Here is a 16,813-nt window from a genome sequence, read left to right as displayed (position 1 = left end):
ACTAATAGGTAGCATTTATTGTCACTCTGGGAACTGTGTTGTTTGCATGTAACTTTTACTTTGCTAATTTTCACAACTGTGGTATCTTGTGGGTATTCGTGTTCTCATTCTGTAGGTGAGTAAACTGAGTCTCGGTGCCCAGCACGTGAGCAGGAGAACATGTGGTTTTTATGAGCTCGTCTCACTGCAAAGCCTGTAGTCCTTCTCCTATTCACTTCTGGTCTAAAAGTAAAATATTTTTTAGTAAAAGATTTGCTGATAATTTATATATATAAACTATATATATATAATATATTAAAAAATAATATATATTTTTTCCGTCTGCTACAAAGGTATTCCTTTTTGGGATACCTTAGACATTCTGCCACTATATACCTTCTTTTGAGATTAGCGAAGGGATTTGCAGTCCCTCTGTTACACATTTTGGCATGTGGGTTCTGAGTTCATTTTAACAGCGGTTTTTGGTAATAGCACATATGTAATTTGCCACCTTTCCAAGTTAGAATATCTTGTTTTTCAGAAGTATTGCAAAAATACTGAAGTGTTAGTATTTACAGAATGTCACCACAGTGACATTATCAGAATCCTCTTCATTAGCATCTTCATTGTTGAGTGTCCTGCAGTTAACCACCATGTAGGAATCTTTCACAACAGTGCTGCAGATTCAAAGCCCCGTGTGATGTCAGGGGTTTCCCCTGGGCATCTCAGTGTGGAAAGTCTGTTTCTATCTCCATGTCTTTTGAAATGATTCTGCGGCTGTTGGTCTATGTGTAAGGACTAGCTGTTTCTACAAGTGTTTAAGTTTATTTTGATCCTAAATTTAGTCAAGGAATGAGGCATAGCAGGGAGAGGCAGTTCATGCAGTGATCCACGTGTCACCAAATGGAGAATCTAGTCTGGTCTGGGGATTTTAGCTAAGTTCAGGATAGTTGAGGTTTGAATTCTGTTTACACTTGGCTAAACATTACTTCCTGTTTCTAAAGAAAAGAACCTTAACAAAATTTGGACGTAGCCCATACAAATGTTTTCAGAAGGGGAAGTATAAATGAGTCGGAAACGTTTCCAGATTAGATTTCCCCTCAACTACCCCTGGGCTTATAGAGTGAAGGGGGAGTACTTGGCAAGGCTGATTTGGATCTGTGAGCAGCTGGGACACTTTACCAGGCCCATGATGGCCTCCAGGTTGCACCGTCCTGACACCCAGCGCCGGAGCCAGCTCTGCCTTCTCGCCGATGAAGCAGGACTCTCATCAGGCTTACTCTGACTTTTTGCAGTTTAGAAGCTCAGTCTTCCTGCCTAGGTTAAATAGATGTTGCCACTGAACTCTATTTTTTGGTCAATTTTTAAAAAGAGCTTAGCTTATAAGTGTTGTACTATTAAAACATTGGGGACTTTGCCTCTTGGTGTTTTATTTACTTTGGAAAATCCACTTTAAATGCAAAATGTGTTTTTATTTTTAGCTCTCAGAGGACTTATTGGGATGTGCAAGAGACTTACTCATCTTGTATTTGAATCTAACAGAATAACATTTGAAAGAAATAATTCACTGTCATCATCTATATCAAATTGAAATGGAAAATATCTTTTTCTTTCTACGTGCGTGTGTTACTTTTGTAACTAGAGAGAAGGCTGTAACTATGTTATGAAGATAAAGCAGGGTGTCATCTGAAGGGCTGTCTTGGCATGTGGTCCTTGTGCCTGAAGTGAAAGTGAGATGCTAACTCATTTCCTAATTCATCTTTCTGTTCTTTCGTAGGTATCTGTTACTAAGGCTGAACAAGAACTGGGATTTGCCATCCAAACGTGCTTTATCTCTCCATATTCGAACCCTGATAGGATGTCTCATTATACCATTATTGAGAATATTTGTCCTAAAGATGAATCTGTGAAATTCTACAGTCCCAAGAGAGTGCACTTTCCTATCCCGCAAGCCGACATGGATAAGAAGCGATTCAGCTTTGTCTTCAAGCCCATCTTCAACACCTCACTGCTCTTTCTACAGTGTGAGCTGACGCTGTGTACCAAGGTGGAGAAGCACCCCCAGAAGTTGCCTAAGGTTTGTGGGCCTTCATCCATTCGGATCGTTATTTTGGCATTTTTAAGTGAGGCAGAAAAGTTTAATCCCAAGGTCTTGCAGGTTGAGGTTTTTTGTTTTGGAACTGCCCAACTGAAGTATTAAAGTCAGTATTAGCAGGGAACTGTGAGTTTTATGGAGTCTTAGATAATAAATCCTGACAGCATGATTTTCTTTTTTCCATGCATGCTACTTAGCAGTACCTTATGAGTGATAAATCAAGACTCTTTTCCATGGAGGGAGATTTCTGGCTTTATCTTTGCTTTTCAGATAGTTTGCAGTGCCAAAAATACAGCAAGCCAAAAGGACAAGTTCATTGTGAGAATTAATTTTTCCAGGTCCTGCTGAGACTGGCATTGTCATTGTTCTTAACCTTTTCTGTGTGAATTATAAGGTTGACTTGTCTCAGGGAGACTTCTAGGGGAAACTAACAAATATTTTAGCTTTTCTCAGTTTCATATCAGTTCATCATATTTGCCTCTTATCACTGTCCAGATTGAATGTTCTGTTGCCATAACAAAAAGCAGAACCATTTGACCTTGGTGGAATGCATTTGATAGGGGAGATCTGCAAGGTTAATTATGATACCCACTAGGTTGGTCTTGTATATGAAAGGTATCTTCTGCCATAGTTTTGTTTCTGTGATCTGCCATAATTATGTATAATTTCATATTTGCATTTATTCTGTGGCTATCTCACACAGAGTAAACTGATTTCCAATTCTTTCGTAGTCATATATCAATGTCTAAAAGGCTAAGAATCAAGCAGTATTGTTAATAATGTATGTATGGAATTTTCTCATTTAACTCACAGATTTTAAGTCTTAGGTATGGAGGCAGGAGGAAAAACCATCAATTCCAAATAGATTACAATTGATCTGAATTCCTTGCATCATTATATTCCCCTGGGCATCCTTTTCTCTGATAACACCCAAGAGAATTTTGTTTGCATATGAAAATAGAGCAGATATGATCATAATCATTGGGGAGCACATATACAGTGATTTAGACTATATTCCTAGGTTTGCTTTTGCGGCAGTGATGCCTCAGCCTTGTGGGCATTCGCCATCAGGTTTGGGGCTTAGTGGACAGTGGTAGAGAGCCGCGAGGAGCTTCATGTGTGGCTGTGGGACCAGCTGCTTCCTGTGGGCAGAAGGGTAACGTTTAAAGGTTAGAGGTCTTGGAGGGGAGGCCTAGCAGTTACCAGGGATCTTTGCTGTGGCTTTGGCTGTTACTTCTCTCTGACCTGGCCTGGAACAGCCCAGCTTCATGTGTGTTAATCTGGGAAAATTAATCGTAAAGAGAGTTCTAAGCCTCAGGGGATGACATGATGGGATATAACCCTAAACCTCAAGTCGCCCTTTACCCCCAAGGTAAGATAATATGGAAAGAGCCTGGGACTGAGAAGGAAGCTCTGCTGCCACCAATGGGACTTTAAGTCAGTCTCTGAACCCCTTAGAGCCTGTATTTCCTCATAAACTGTTATAATCGTACCTGGCTTCCCTCCTGGGTAGAGGAGCGAATAAGACAGTAGGTACAATGACAGCCCACCCTTTATCCAGCAGAGGCTTGGATGAGCTGTTACCACTGTCTTCCTGTTTGCTGCTTATAGGTAATATCTTCACATTTCTGTTATTTTCTGAGTGCTTTCTGTTATTTTCTGAGTGCTTTCTGTGACAATAGAGAGCGCCAAAGAATCTTCTAGGAAGAGGTCTCAGAGGTTGTTGAGACCAACCCTGCCCTTTGCTGATGAAACCGAGACCCAGAGAGCAGAGTATCTTGCCCAGGGTCACACTCCACTGAGTTAAATGTAGAATCATAGACTCTTGCTTAACTGAGGCGCTCAATAGGAAAGTAACAGTAAACTAAGACAGGAAAGCAAAATGCAAATCTTTTCAGTCATCACGCCTCTCCGCAGAAAATTTGTTGTTTTTCTTTACAAGAGGGCTCTTGTTAAAGGCTTTTCTCTTTTTGAGGGGGTAAGAGTGGGGCAGTGAGGGTTGTCTTATAAGAAGTGTCTGACTGGCATGTTGCTCAGAGCAGCAATGACAGCAAGGCCTAAAGTCTTTGCTCTTTTGTGTTTGGAAAAGATGGAACTCGATTAGCTTTTTGGGAGGCCTGCTATAGACTTTTAAAATGATGGCTGTATTAATATGTCTTCTTACCATAGAAGCTGTCATTTACTTTAGAGTTATACCTATTAGGCTGGGCGTGGCCTCATGCCTGTCATCCTAGCACTTTGGGAGGCTGAGGTTGGCAGATTGCTGGGAGTTCGAGACCAGCCTGGTCAGCATAGTGAGACCTCTGTCACTACTATATATATATTAATTGGGTGTAGTGGTGCACACCTGTAGTCCCAGCTACTGGGGAGGCTGAGGCAGGAGTATGACTTGAGCCCATGAGGCCAAGGCTGCAGTGAGCCATGATTGTACCACTGAACTCCAGCCTGGGTAACACAGCAAGACCCTGTCTCAAGAAAAAGAAAAAAGAATTATACCTGTTGATAGGTATAGACAAGAAAACAAAGTTATTTTAAAGAAGAAGTGTGGAGTGTGATCATATTTTTTCAAAACAGATGTAGTGGGCCTGAGTATGCTCATTCATAGGTTTGAGGCCTTGAAATAGTTAGAATTAGAAGCAGCTGATCTCATGGCCTCCACAACCTGGGCACAGCTCCCCAGAATCTGCATTTTGAAACATTTAAAGTGGATGACTCCGGAAAGTTTAGTTTTACATGAGCCTATACCAGGATTAAAAATGAAACAAACTCAACAACATGATTATCTTATTGGACAAAAATGTAAAATCTGTCACCTTCATAATGCAATATGAAGTCCCCATACAACCATTCTGTTTTTCAGTCTAAGTATTCAATAAATTATGTGAGCTATTCAACACTTTGTTATGAAATAAGCTTTGTATTACATGATTTATCCAACTGTAGGTTAATGTAAGTGTTCTGAGCATGTTTAAAGTAGGTTGGACTAAGCTATGTTGTTTGGTACTTTAGGTGTATTAAACGCATTTTCAACTTAGTGATATTTTCAGTTTACAGTGGGTTTGTCAAGATGTAACCTCATCATAAGTTGAGGAGCATCTTTACGGGAAATTTCCCACAATCAGCAATCACAAACATGAACCGTGTATATGAAGCCAGCTTGGTGAGGACCAACACTAGGCATATAGTTTTTCTGTTTTTCAAACTAACACTAAAATATTTAGTTTTGTGAGAAGAAGGGGAGGGGAGGACAATATTGAGAAGCTATCCAGTGATATGTGCATCTTCAGGTACAACCAAAAATCCATGGGGCCTGCTGTGATATCTCCCAGGTTATTTGGTGTTCTCTGAAAAACACCCACCTTCTTGCATTTCCGTAGCGAACAGCTGTGTGCTGTCGATAAAAGGCCACAGGACAGCTGTGCAGGTAGAGCTGGTGAAGGCACTTTTGAGCGGCCCCTGATTCTGTGCTTTGTTCTGCCCGTCTGCAGTGTGTGCCTCCTGACGAAGCCTGCACCTCGCTGGACGCCTCGATAATCTGGGCCATGATGCAGAATAAGAAGACGTTCACCAAGCCCCTTGCTGTGATCCACCATGAAGCAGAATCTAAAGGTGTGCTTTGGGAGGCACGATCAGAGCATGGGGCCTGAGCTCTGCTTGTTAAGAAGACTCAGTATTGTAAATCAAAGTCCAGCTTTATTCACCAGATAACTAAAGGCCAGTTAGTTACTTCAGAAGACCATTCCTTGCCCGAAGAGTCTTTTCTTTAGCTGGTTCTCTTACAGCCATTATGGCTTAGTTGTAAGTAATCTATTTGAAAAAGATTTCCTCTGTAAAAAGAATCAGGTCTAGGTTGTTCCTGTCATAAGGTGACTCTCCCTTGCGTTCAAATATGCTTCCTTGAGTATGCAAAAAAGGGTTCTAGTTAGTCCCATGTCCCGGGAATTGCACACAATCCACAGTTCATCTTTCTGTGATCTACTACTAAAGGTTATGCTGGCTATAACCTATTGTATTGCTTTATCAAAATTGCAGATGCCTTTGAGAATATGTGAACATTATTCATCTTAGGTATGGCAGATGAGAACCACTGCCCAAATGCATCTTAAAATTCAGTTTTCAGAATTTTGCACAACCACATTTGTTGCTTGGAGCCAAGCATGCCTCTTTCTCCACAAGCAGGAACATTCAGCAAGCGGTATCTTCTGTGAGAAAAGGAAGGATGTGCCCTAAGGGGTGTGGCATCAGTACCTGAGAGGACAGGCAGGGCAGAGCCAGACCTGGCATGGGCCTGGCCAGCCAGAGCAGCAGAGAGGCAGAACTGGGCCCTAACAAATGTTAGGAGTGGATATGAGGCCCTGTGGGCAGTGAGAAGAGTATCTGACAAGGACCCGTATCACAGCTCCAAGGGGTATAAACAAGCAAGGACACACCAGGCAGCTGTCAGCATCTGAGAGGTGGAACCAAATGTCACATGGGATATCTAGGCAATTACAGTTGTCACCATCTAGAGACATTGATATCTAAGGGTGTCAAACCGAGAGAAGGCTGGGAGAGTGAAAGTGGATTCCAAGCGGGGTTAGATATTTCAGGATTAGAGCTACAGGCTGCCTCTCGCCACTCTGAGGGGCACAGAGGAGCCTGGGCACCAAGGGCCTTGACAAAAGCCAGCACACTGTCTGGCTCCAGTTTCGGGACATTAGCTGGAAGACCTGCTGGGTGGTGCTGACACCAGATCTAGGGTTTGGGGTGGCCCTGGGATGACATTCCTGATCTGAGCGTGTTGGTTTGGGATTTGGCAAGACTAGGCAGCGGGGGTCACCCCTGGACAGTGGGCAGAACCTACCAGAACAGAGGCATGCAGGTACTGTCTAGTGTCTTATTGGTTGACTTACCTTTGTGAAAACAGCTGTGCCATTCAAATTGTGATATCTGGTGGTGGCATCTGCCCCCTTCCTATGAATGAATGTGCTCCCTCAAAATGGCAGAAGACTATAGGTGGCAGGCACACTGGATTGGAGCTGGGAGCCTAAGGCACTGCTTTTAGCTTTCTCTGCTAACTGGCTGTGGGACATTGGAGAACCCCCCCTATCACCAGCTCTTTGGGTTTCATTTTCTCTATCTGGAAAGGAGAGGTTTGGACTGGGTGCAAAAGGTCCTTTCAGTTGTAATACTCAACTATGCTGTTTGAGGAAGCAAAATAATCTTTAATTCATTTTCCTGGCCGTCCTAAAGTTGGTGTGAAGTGTACATGAGATGTTCTCGGCAACGTTTTTGTTGTTGTTTGTTTTACTTTTATTGATTGGTTTTCAACCATTTGAAAGTTATAACAGACCCAGTCTTCATATAAATGGATGTCCAAATAGTTCCTTTTTATTGGGTTCAGGAGAAAGAAATAAGAATATAAATTGTGTTGCAGAGTAATCACAACTGGGCAGCAGCTGGCTCCGTTTTGTGTTATGAAAGTGGTTTTGTTACCAGAAAGGAGTCCCAATTCAGACCCCAATAGAGGGTTCTTAGATTTCACCCAAGAAAGAATTTGGGGATGAGTCCACAGAGTAAAGTGAAAGCAAGTTTATTAGAGACGTAAAGAAGCAAAAGAATGGCTACTCCATAGACAGAGCAGCCCCAGAGGCTGCTGTTTGCTATTTTTATGGTTATTTGTTGATCATATGCTAAACAAGGGGTGGGTAATTCATGAGTTGTCCTAGAAAGGGGCAGGCAATTCCCGGAACTAGGGTTCCTCCCCTTTTTAGACCATATAGGGTAACCTCTAGGCTTTGCTATGACATTTGTAAACTGTCATGGTGCTGGTGAGAGTGTCTTTTAGCATGCTAATGTATTATAATTAGTGTATAATGAGCAGTGAGGACAACCAGAGGTCACAGTCATTGCCATCTTGGTTTTGGCGGTTTTTGGCCAGTTTCGGCTGGCTTCTTTACTGCATCCGGCTTTATCAGCAGGGTCTTTATGACCTGTATCTTGTGACCTCCTCTCTCATCTTGTGACTGAGAATGCCTAACCTCCTGGGAATGCAGCCCAATAGGCCTCGGCCTCGTTTTACCTAGCCCTATTCAAGGTAGAGTCGCTCTGGTTCAGATGTCTGTGATAATTTAACAATAAGAGCAGCTACCTCGGATTCCATCTGTTATTCATAACTATTTTGAGAGAGGTAATTCTTTCTGCTAGTAATTGAAGGCAGCGGCTTGCTTTTTCCCATGCCAGACAATAACTAGGCATTAATATTGCAGCAGTATAACTTCCAGCAATTCATCCATTCTTCTTTTGAGCCTGGTGACATTTTTCTAAGTAATTTCTCTTGCAAATTAGGTAATTACTTTTATTTAAACTTAGTATAATTGTACTGAAAGTTCAATGTTTTCTTGTATAAAAGTTCAAGAGGAAAGTTTTACCAAATATCAGAGCAATTTTATGAGATTTGCTAATTGAGACTAGATTTTAGTTGAGAAGCATGTGGGTGAAGAAAGTTTATTACTTAGGTTTGTTAAATAAATTGAGGAGGTTAAACTGTAGGCCAGCTTCCCAGGGGCTGTATGCAAATTCGCTTTCCAACTTTGCGCTGACTGGGGTAGGTTTTCTGGCAGGTTTCAGCTGTGTGTGACTCCTCTCACCTTTTATGTTTATTTTCTTTTGACTTAAATCATTTCTCCTCAATGCAGACCATTGGAGTCTGTGCTTTCTGCCTCAAGGTGAATTGGAATAGTCATTTGAAAAGAGACTGTGGGCTGGGCGCAGTGGCTCACACCTGTAATCCCAGCACTTTGAGAGGCCGAGGCGAGTGGATCACAAGGTCAGGAGTTCAAGACCAGCCTGGGCAACATGGTGAAACCCTGTCTCTACCTAAAAAAAAAAGCAAAAAATTAGCCAGGCGTCATGGCACACGCCTGTAATCCCAGCTACTCTTTAGGCTGAGGAAGAGAATTGCCTAAACCTGGGAGGCAGAGGTTGCAGTGAGCCAAGATCGCACCACTGTACTCCAGCCTGGGGGACAGAGCAAAACTGTCTCAAAAAAAAAAAAAAAAAAAGAAAAGAAAAGAGACTGTGACCATTTGCCTAATTGCATTGGTTTATTTGAATAATAACAGGTCACGAATGTCCTTCCTGCCAGACAGCTTTATGTCCCTTTATTGTAGAATCTGTGACTTTTTGGGTAAAAATTTCCTAACCAATGGGACGCTTCCCTGTGCTTTTACTACCTACATAGGTGCTCCTTGAAGGCCATGCCAAAACTCCAGCTGTCTCTGGTCATTTGGTTCATCTTATTTTTCAACACTTGGATTTTCTGGGACAGCAGATAAAGGTTCTGGTTGGCAACTTCACAGCCAGGCAGAGAGCTGCTCTGTGGCCACCACTGCCAATAGCACTGACATACTTCAGTGTTTCTTCTGTGGACAGGAAAGTAGGCAATCAAGACTATAAAAATGTTTCTGGATTCCTCCTCTGGGCCACTGTTTTTAGTGGAACCTTCCTGAGCACATCTTTGCCACTTTTGATCTCTAAGTCCCTTGGGAATCAGTGTTGGGTTAGCATTCTTTCACCATTTAAATTTTTAACAATAGATGAAAGTTTAAAGCTGATGGTGATGATAGTGACGGAGATGAGGATGATGATCTAACATTTGTTGAGCATTTACTTTGTGGAAGGCTCTGTGCTAAATGCTTTATGTGGATTATTATATTTTATCCTCATAGTACCTCTGTATAGAGATAACTTGGCCAAGGGCACACAGCATATAAATGGTGGATCTGGGATTCAAATTCAGGCACTGTGATTCCAGAGCCTGTGCTCTTAAACCCTATGTCTTATTCCAGATAGAGGTTGATTCTAGTTTTTACTGAAAACTAAAATCATGTGCATCTATGTCTTCTCACCCCTCTTCCTGCCCCACTTCTCCCTTTTCTTTCTTTCTTTTTGTTTTTTTTTTTTTGGAGACAAAGTCTCACTCTGTCGCCCAGACTGGAGTGCAGTGGCGCAATCTTGGCTCACTGCAACCTTCACCTCCCGAGTTCAAGCGCTTCTCCTGCCTCAGCCTCCCGAGTAGCTAGGATTACAGGCACCTACCACCACACTTGGCTAATTTTTGTATTTTTAGTAGAGGCGCGGTTTCACCATGTTGCCCAGGCTGGTCTCGAACTCCTGACCTCAGGTGATCCACCCACCTCGGCCTCCCAAAGTGCTGGGATTACAGGCATGAGCCACTGTGCCCGGACCGCTTCTCCCTTTTCATACCATATCACATTAGTATTCAAGGTAACACCCCAAATACCCTAATGATTATGAACTAAAAGGAAGATGAAGGATTTTAGGAAAAATGTCTGTTCACCCAAAAGATTAAGATGTTGGGAAATGTGTAACCTGTTTAGCAGAGTATTAAAGTTCAGGAGAAGTTCTGTGATTTTCAATAGTAACTCAAAAAGCCCAGAAAACGTAAATAGTTTATGCATACTATGGTTTACGACAAAACATTTAAAATAGTTGAGGTGGTGCCATCCTACCCTATTTTCTGAAATTTTGAAGTATAGGCATATTAGTGCTGTTTGCCTTGGATTCTGTAACCACTTTTTACAGCATTTGAGAACACTTGGGCTTATACGGTAAAAATGATTACACCACGTTGGTGATGATTTTTTTTTAATTGTGAAAGGGAGGAGTAACCATTTCTCTGAAACAGTGCACATACACAGAAGAGCGTGGATGTGGATGTCAGGAGCAATAAATATCATTCCAAAATTTGCCGTGATTTACATACCTGTAGATGTGTTCAATTCTTAGCAAGTTAAATACTGAATTTTCTCCGTATTTTCACCACCTAACTTTAAAAAAATAAAAATGCCTGCATATCTTGGATACTCAGTAAATGTTAATTTCCTTCCCTTCCTCTCAACCTCTCAGCAAACTAAAGGTTTTTTGGGAAGGGAGGGTTGAGGAAGGGAAAGTTGTGAACGTCATTTGGAAGTTGATCCAAGAGAGGCATTACTTTTTGGAACACATTTGATCTTTCCAGAATAAAAATACTCTAAAGGACCAGCCAGGTTTTGTCCTCAAGCTGAGGTCGAGGTGAGGGGAAACTGAGTGGAAAGATGGTAGAAATGCGTAATTGACAGATCAGGGCATTCAGTGTCTATCCAAGAAGGGAAAGAGGGATATCATAGAGATTTCTTTTTAACACCGTGTATTTTACATTATTTATTTATTTATTTATTTATTTATTTATTTATTTATTTATTTATTTTTGAAAAGGAGTTTCGCTCTGTCACCCAGGCTGGAGTGCAGTGGCGCAATCTCGGCTCATTGCAACCTCCACCTCCCGGGTTCAAGTGATTCTCCTGCCTCAGCCTCCCAAGTAGCTGGGATTATAGGCGCCTGCCACCACGCCCAGCTAATTTTTGTATTTTTAATAGATACAGGGTTTCACCATGTTGGCCAGGCTTGTCTCAAACTCCTGACCTCAGGTGATCCCCCTGCGTCGGCCTCCCAAAGTGCCGGGATTACAGGCATGAGCCACCGCTCCTGGCCAGTATTTTACATTTTAAAACCTTTTTATTTTGAAAAATTTCGAATATATACAAAAATAGAATAAGTCTCAACAATTGCCAGTTTATGGTGAATCTTGTCTTATCACTTTCTGTCATCCACTGGATTGTTTTGAAGGAAACCCAGATATTTAATTTCATCCATACACATTCTAGTATGTACCTCTAAAAGTTAAAAACCATCAGAAGATCTCAAGCAGGAAACTGATGATTAGGTCATTTTTTTTTCTATTTTTTTTTTTTTTTTTTGTATTTTTAGTAGAGACAGGGTTTCATGGTGTTAGCCAGGATGGTCTCGATCTCCTGACCTTGTGATCCGCCCGTCTCAGCCTCCCAAAGTGCTGGGATTACAGGCGTGAGCCACCGCGCCCGGCGATTAGGTCATTTAGGAAGGCTACTATGAAAATGATGTGAAGGTTGCATTGCTGGGGAAAGTACCCAAGAATAAAATATACATGATATTTGTGGTTATTTATGCAAAAAAATATGGTAGGTATATAGTGGACAAATTATCTTGTCTTTAAGTCCTTTACAGCCTAGTGCAAAGTTTCTCAATCTCAGTACCATCAGTGTTTGGGCTGGAATACCCTTTGTAGTTGGGGGGCTGCCTGTGTGTTACAGGATGTTAAGCAGCATCCCTGGTCTCTACCCACTGCATGCTAGTAGCAACACCCTCCCACCACCAGCCCAGTTGTAACCATTCAAAATGTCTCTAGAAGTTTCCAAATGTCCCCTGGAATAAAAATCACCTACCATGTAAGACACACTGGTCTAGTGGCAGGATACAGATAAGTGAACAGGTAATTGCAATGGATATCATAAATATTGAAAGAATCCAGAGAAAGGGTTCAGTTACAGTGACGTCAAGTTAGTAAGAACTCTATCTTAAATGGCGCCTGCACAAAGACAACCTGAGCCTCCAGAAGGAATCTTCCTCTCCCCATTCTTCTCTTTGCCAAATGCCAATACATGTGGGTACCAGTTGGACGCCTTGTATCACTGTGCGCCCACTCCATCCTATGGTGCGTAGTACCAAATTGAACACTAAAGGCCAAAAGCTGTGGTCAGTTACTCATAGAAATAACCCCGGAAATATCCCGTTTATGAAAACCATGCTGAACAATCTGAGGAGGGGAATTTTGGTTCTAGAGGTAGACCAAAATTTGCTCAGCGTATATGAAAAGATTTAATTCAGAACATTGATTATAGTTTGTCCTTTCTGTAAAGAAATCTTTATTGTTACAGTTCTCTTTACAGCAATAGCTAAGATTCCTTTCTTATAATCTTATCCTTAAACCAAAAGTAAATATTGTTACGTCCACTCTTTTCCTCTCAGCATGCCAACTCAATGATAGGGTTCCGGTGGAGATCAAGCCATTTTAGTTATACTCAGGGGTTCTTAGGGATTCGGGAAGAGAAAAGTTCAAGGATAGAATCCTTTAACCTCAGTTCTGCAGCCTCTGCTTGTTATTGTTTGTGCACAGAAATCACGAAGGGACTTCACCCAGGGGGAATGAACAACAACTGTTTCTGTTTAGCTCTGTGAGAAGGCTCCTATTTGGGGTGGGGGTAAAGGATTAGATCATAACAGAAATTCATTAAGAATTTTAAAACAATGCCATCCATCACACAGGCCTTACTATAAAACTTAAACTCTTACATGGGAGGTCTCCTTAGGAGAGAGTCATAATTTTTCAACTGCTTGGGGATTCTGAGTGAGAAAGTTTAACCATGGGTGGTTGATTGGATGGAATTATTCCCAGAAGTGTGTATATTTCTTACATGATGCATATTGTAGCAACCTTTAAATGCCTTTGAACTTAGTTCAGGGAATCAAATAGTACGTCTTGAAAGGAGGAGAAATTTGTGGCTGGATACCCTTCCTTCATAGAGTTCTTGGGAGTTTAAAATGAGACAATATAAGTGAAGGCCGAAGGCTTTTTGTCTATTGCAAAACACCATACAAATGTACAAATGTAAGGCATCATTGTTGTTATTGGTGCCAATGAGGCTGATGGGACCCAGCTCCCAGGACAGTGCATTCTATAGTTAGCATAATTAGTGTGTATTCTGCATACTGAATTAGATTTTCTTAAAAACATACAATCATTTTTATTTTCTTAGTAATTGTATTTAAGTATAACTTTGCATGTATCCTCATTCCAGGGCCACTATGTTGCACAACTCCAGGGGGCACCATTCAATTGTGGTGGCTCTGATTCATCCAGTAGCATTCCTTCCCCTAGAGCCAGACATTGATAACTCATGTGGCCAGAATGTTGACCCACCCATCGGAGATGGTTAATCCTGAGAATTTACAATTCTGTTTTCTTTTACCCTGTCTAGCTTCTTTATTTTTATAGACATCAATTCAGATGCTACTTGTTTGGGTCACATTTTCCCAAGTTCTTTTTGCTTCCCTGTGAATTCAGACACAAGGTGTGTGTTCCTTCTGTAGTGAATAAAAATGGAGATGAAAAGAGAGGTGCTAAACATGTATCGCTTTTAAACTCCAAAGAGTAGGGTCAAGGTCTGTAGGAGGACTCGACACACTTTTCCTCTAAGGGACCAGATAGTGCTTATTTTTTATTTGTGGCTCATACAATCCCTGTCTCAACGACTCAACGCTGCTGTTACAGCATGAAAGCAGCCGTAGACAATATGTAAATGAGCATAGCTGCATCCATATAAAACTTCATTTATGTAGTCAATTTGAATTTCATATAATTTTTACATGTCATGAAATATCCTTTTTTGATTTTTAAAAAATCATTTCAAAATATAAAATTCATTCTTAGCTCATGGGCCATACAGAAATAGGTGGTGGACCATAATATCCCAACTGCTGGTCTCAGCCTCACTGCTGAGGTAATGAGTAGCTGTGCACAAATAGTTACTTCATCAGTGCTTCCCCAGCTAGGGACAGAGCTACACTCACCAGTCATTTAGCCTGCTAGGCAGAACTCTGGAATTCTGATTCAACTTCTGCCCTGATGCTTTCCAGCTGTGACCTTGGGCTCTAGTCACACGATATCAGAGTCTTAGGCTGCTCATTTCCAAAACAGTGATACAAAACTTTTTTCTGCCTTCTTCATGGCACTGGTGCAAACCACATATGAACATCTTCATAGTCTGATTGCTGGTTTCCTCTGTGACCTCCATTTGCAAAAAGTACATTAACATTTTAATCATCCTTCACCAAACATTTCTGGAAGACCTATTCTATGCCAGTCTTAGCCCTTGGGGATATACAGATGACTGAGAACTAGACCTTGCCCTCACAGCAAAAAAAAAAAAACAAAACAAAAAAAACAAAACAAAACAAAAAAAAAAAAACAGAGAGCAAGAGAAAGAGAGAGCGAGCGAGAACTAGGAGGTATTGTGGCCCAGGTGTAACAGAGGAGGGATGGAATGAGCAAGGGTGGGAGAGACTAGCTCTGCTGGGATGGAGATGGAGCAGTGTGAGACTCAGCAAAGGTCTCCCAGAGAAAATGCCAACAAAGCAGGTCTGGGGAGGAGGGTGTCTTGGGATAGCTTGCAAAGCATAATGACACGGAGCAGCATAGAGAATTTGGGAAGCTGAAATTACCAAGTACGAGAAGCCCACCATGGGTGAAGGACTCCATCAGGAAAGGAGGCTGGAGAGAGAGGATAGAGAAGGGAGGGAGAACTTCGTGTGCCATGTTAAAGAGTGTGGATTTTTCTCCCCATAAAGGAAGGAGAGTCATCAAGGGGTTTAGTCAGGGTTATAACATGATCAGCTCTGGGCTCTGGAATATTCACTCTGGGGGCAGATGTGGAGGAGGAAATAATTGGGGGGAGGGTAGTGGTAGAGATAAGGGGGCCTCTGTGATAATCCTGATGAGCAATGAAGGGGAGTTAAACTATAGGATAATAGCATTAAGGATAGAAGAACAAAGGTACTTTTACAAAATGTGTATATTAAATTAAAAGAATATTTTGAAGGCTGGGCGCAGTGGCTCACGCCTATAATCGCCTTTGGGAGGTCGAGGCAGGTGGATTGCTTGAGCCCAGGAGTTGGAGACCAGCCAGGGCAACGTGGTGAAATCCTGTCTTTACAAGAAATATAAAAATTAGCTGGTGTGGTGGCACACGCTTGTAGTTCCAGCTACTCAGGAGGCTTAAATGGAAGGATTGCCTGGGAGGCGGAGGCTGCAGTGAGCTGAGGGTGCCACTGCCCTCCAGCCTGAGCAACAAAGTGAGACCCTCAAAAAAAAAAAATATTTTGAAAGCAGAATAATATTACAGACGACACTGGAAAAGCATGGTATTTAAAGGTATTGAATTTTTTTGTAAGTAAATAAAAAGATATACTCAAACACACACATGAATTGTCGGACCCAAATTCCCTAAGTTTAGGTGTTTGCCTTCAAATTTTCTTCAAATTGGAGAGCCTATACAACTGATTGTCAACAAAGTGCAATGCTTAAAATTTCTGGGTAACTCATTATAGTTTTGATATCTAAAGAGGATCATTGACAGAGCTTTCTCAAAGTATTTATTAACAAATGGAAAAGTGTTAGTTTCTGCTGAGACTTTGATGACCCTTTGCTTAAATCTTGGTTCTCCATAGAATACATTGTGATTTATGCTTTTGTTTCAGAAAAAGGTCCAAGCATGAAGGAACCAAATCCAATTTCTCCACGTAAGTCTTTATGCAACTATTTCGAAATAAAACCTCCTGGGCTTTCCTAAGAATGAGTTGGTTAGTGAACATTTGCCAAACTTTGAGTTTTGATAAGGAGACTTCTGCGCTCATTTTCCCTTCCCCCTTCCCCTTTCCCCTTTTTGCCCATATTTTTTTCCTTTCCTCTGTCCTTTGTTTATCCCTGCTTTCTTTTTCCCTTTCCACCTTTACCACTTTGAAATATTAATTTGTTGATCCATTGGCATGTATGGCTTGAATGGGAAGGTAGTAACTTATTTAGAGAGAGAAGTTAATGACTTGCATGCTTATGTCTGTTCTAACCTGAAAGAATTCACATACAGCCATGGAAGTGGTTTGCTTTAAGTCTTATCAACAATATTTATCTGCTCAGAGGCGTAATGCTAAGGGAACTCATTGCTATACTTTCAAGACAATCCATAGTGCAAGGGCTGGGGGCACCAGGAAGAGCATGTAAGAATGAAAGAGAGCCGGGCGTGGTGGCTCACGCTTGTAATCCCA

At 41.6% G+C, this 16,813-nt stretch overlaps 1 protein-coding gene across 5 annotated transcripts in view; it reads left to right on the top strand.

Moving 5' to 3' along the window:
• Positions 1-16,813, top strand: part of TGFBR3 (transforming growth factor beta receptor 3) — a 210,694-nt gene that overhangs the window by 175,951 nt on the left and 17,930 nt on the right. For 4 of the 5 annotated variants that reach the window (XM_063625478.1, XM_063625482.1, XM_063625481.1 and 1 more), the window contains 3 exons: positions 1,757-2,056; positions 5,563-5,683; positions 16,250-16,291. In XM_063625478.1, the coding sequence (XP_063481548.1) occupies positions 1,757-2,056; positions 5,563-5,683; positions 16,250-16,291 (463 nt within the window). The remainder of the gene's footprint in view (positions 1-1,756; positions 2,057-5,562; positions 5,684-16,249; positions 16,292-16,813) is intronic. The other variant, XM_063625483.1, reaches the window with a different exon arrangement.

The sequence above is a fragment of the Symphalangus syndactylus genome, chromosome 12, assembly GCF_028878055.3.
Source record: "Symphalangus syndactylus isolate Jambi chromosome 12, NHGRI_mSymSyn1-v2.1_pri, whole genome shotgun sequence".
Classification (NCBI taxonomy): Eukaryota; Metazoa; Chordata; class Mammalia; order Primates; family Hylobatidae; genus Symphalangus; species Symphalangus syndactylus.
The sequence above is the reverse complement of the archived record's forward strand: the minus strand, read 5'-3'. Positions and strand labels throughout refer to the sequence as shown.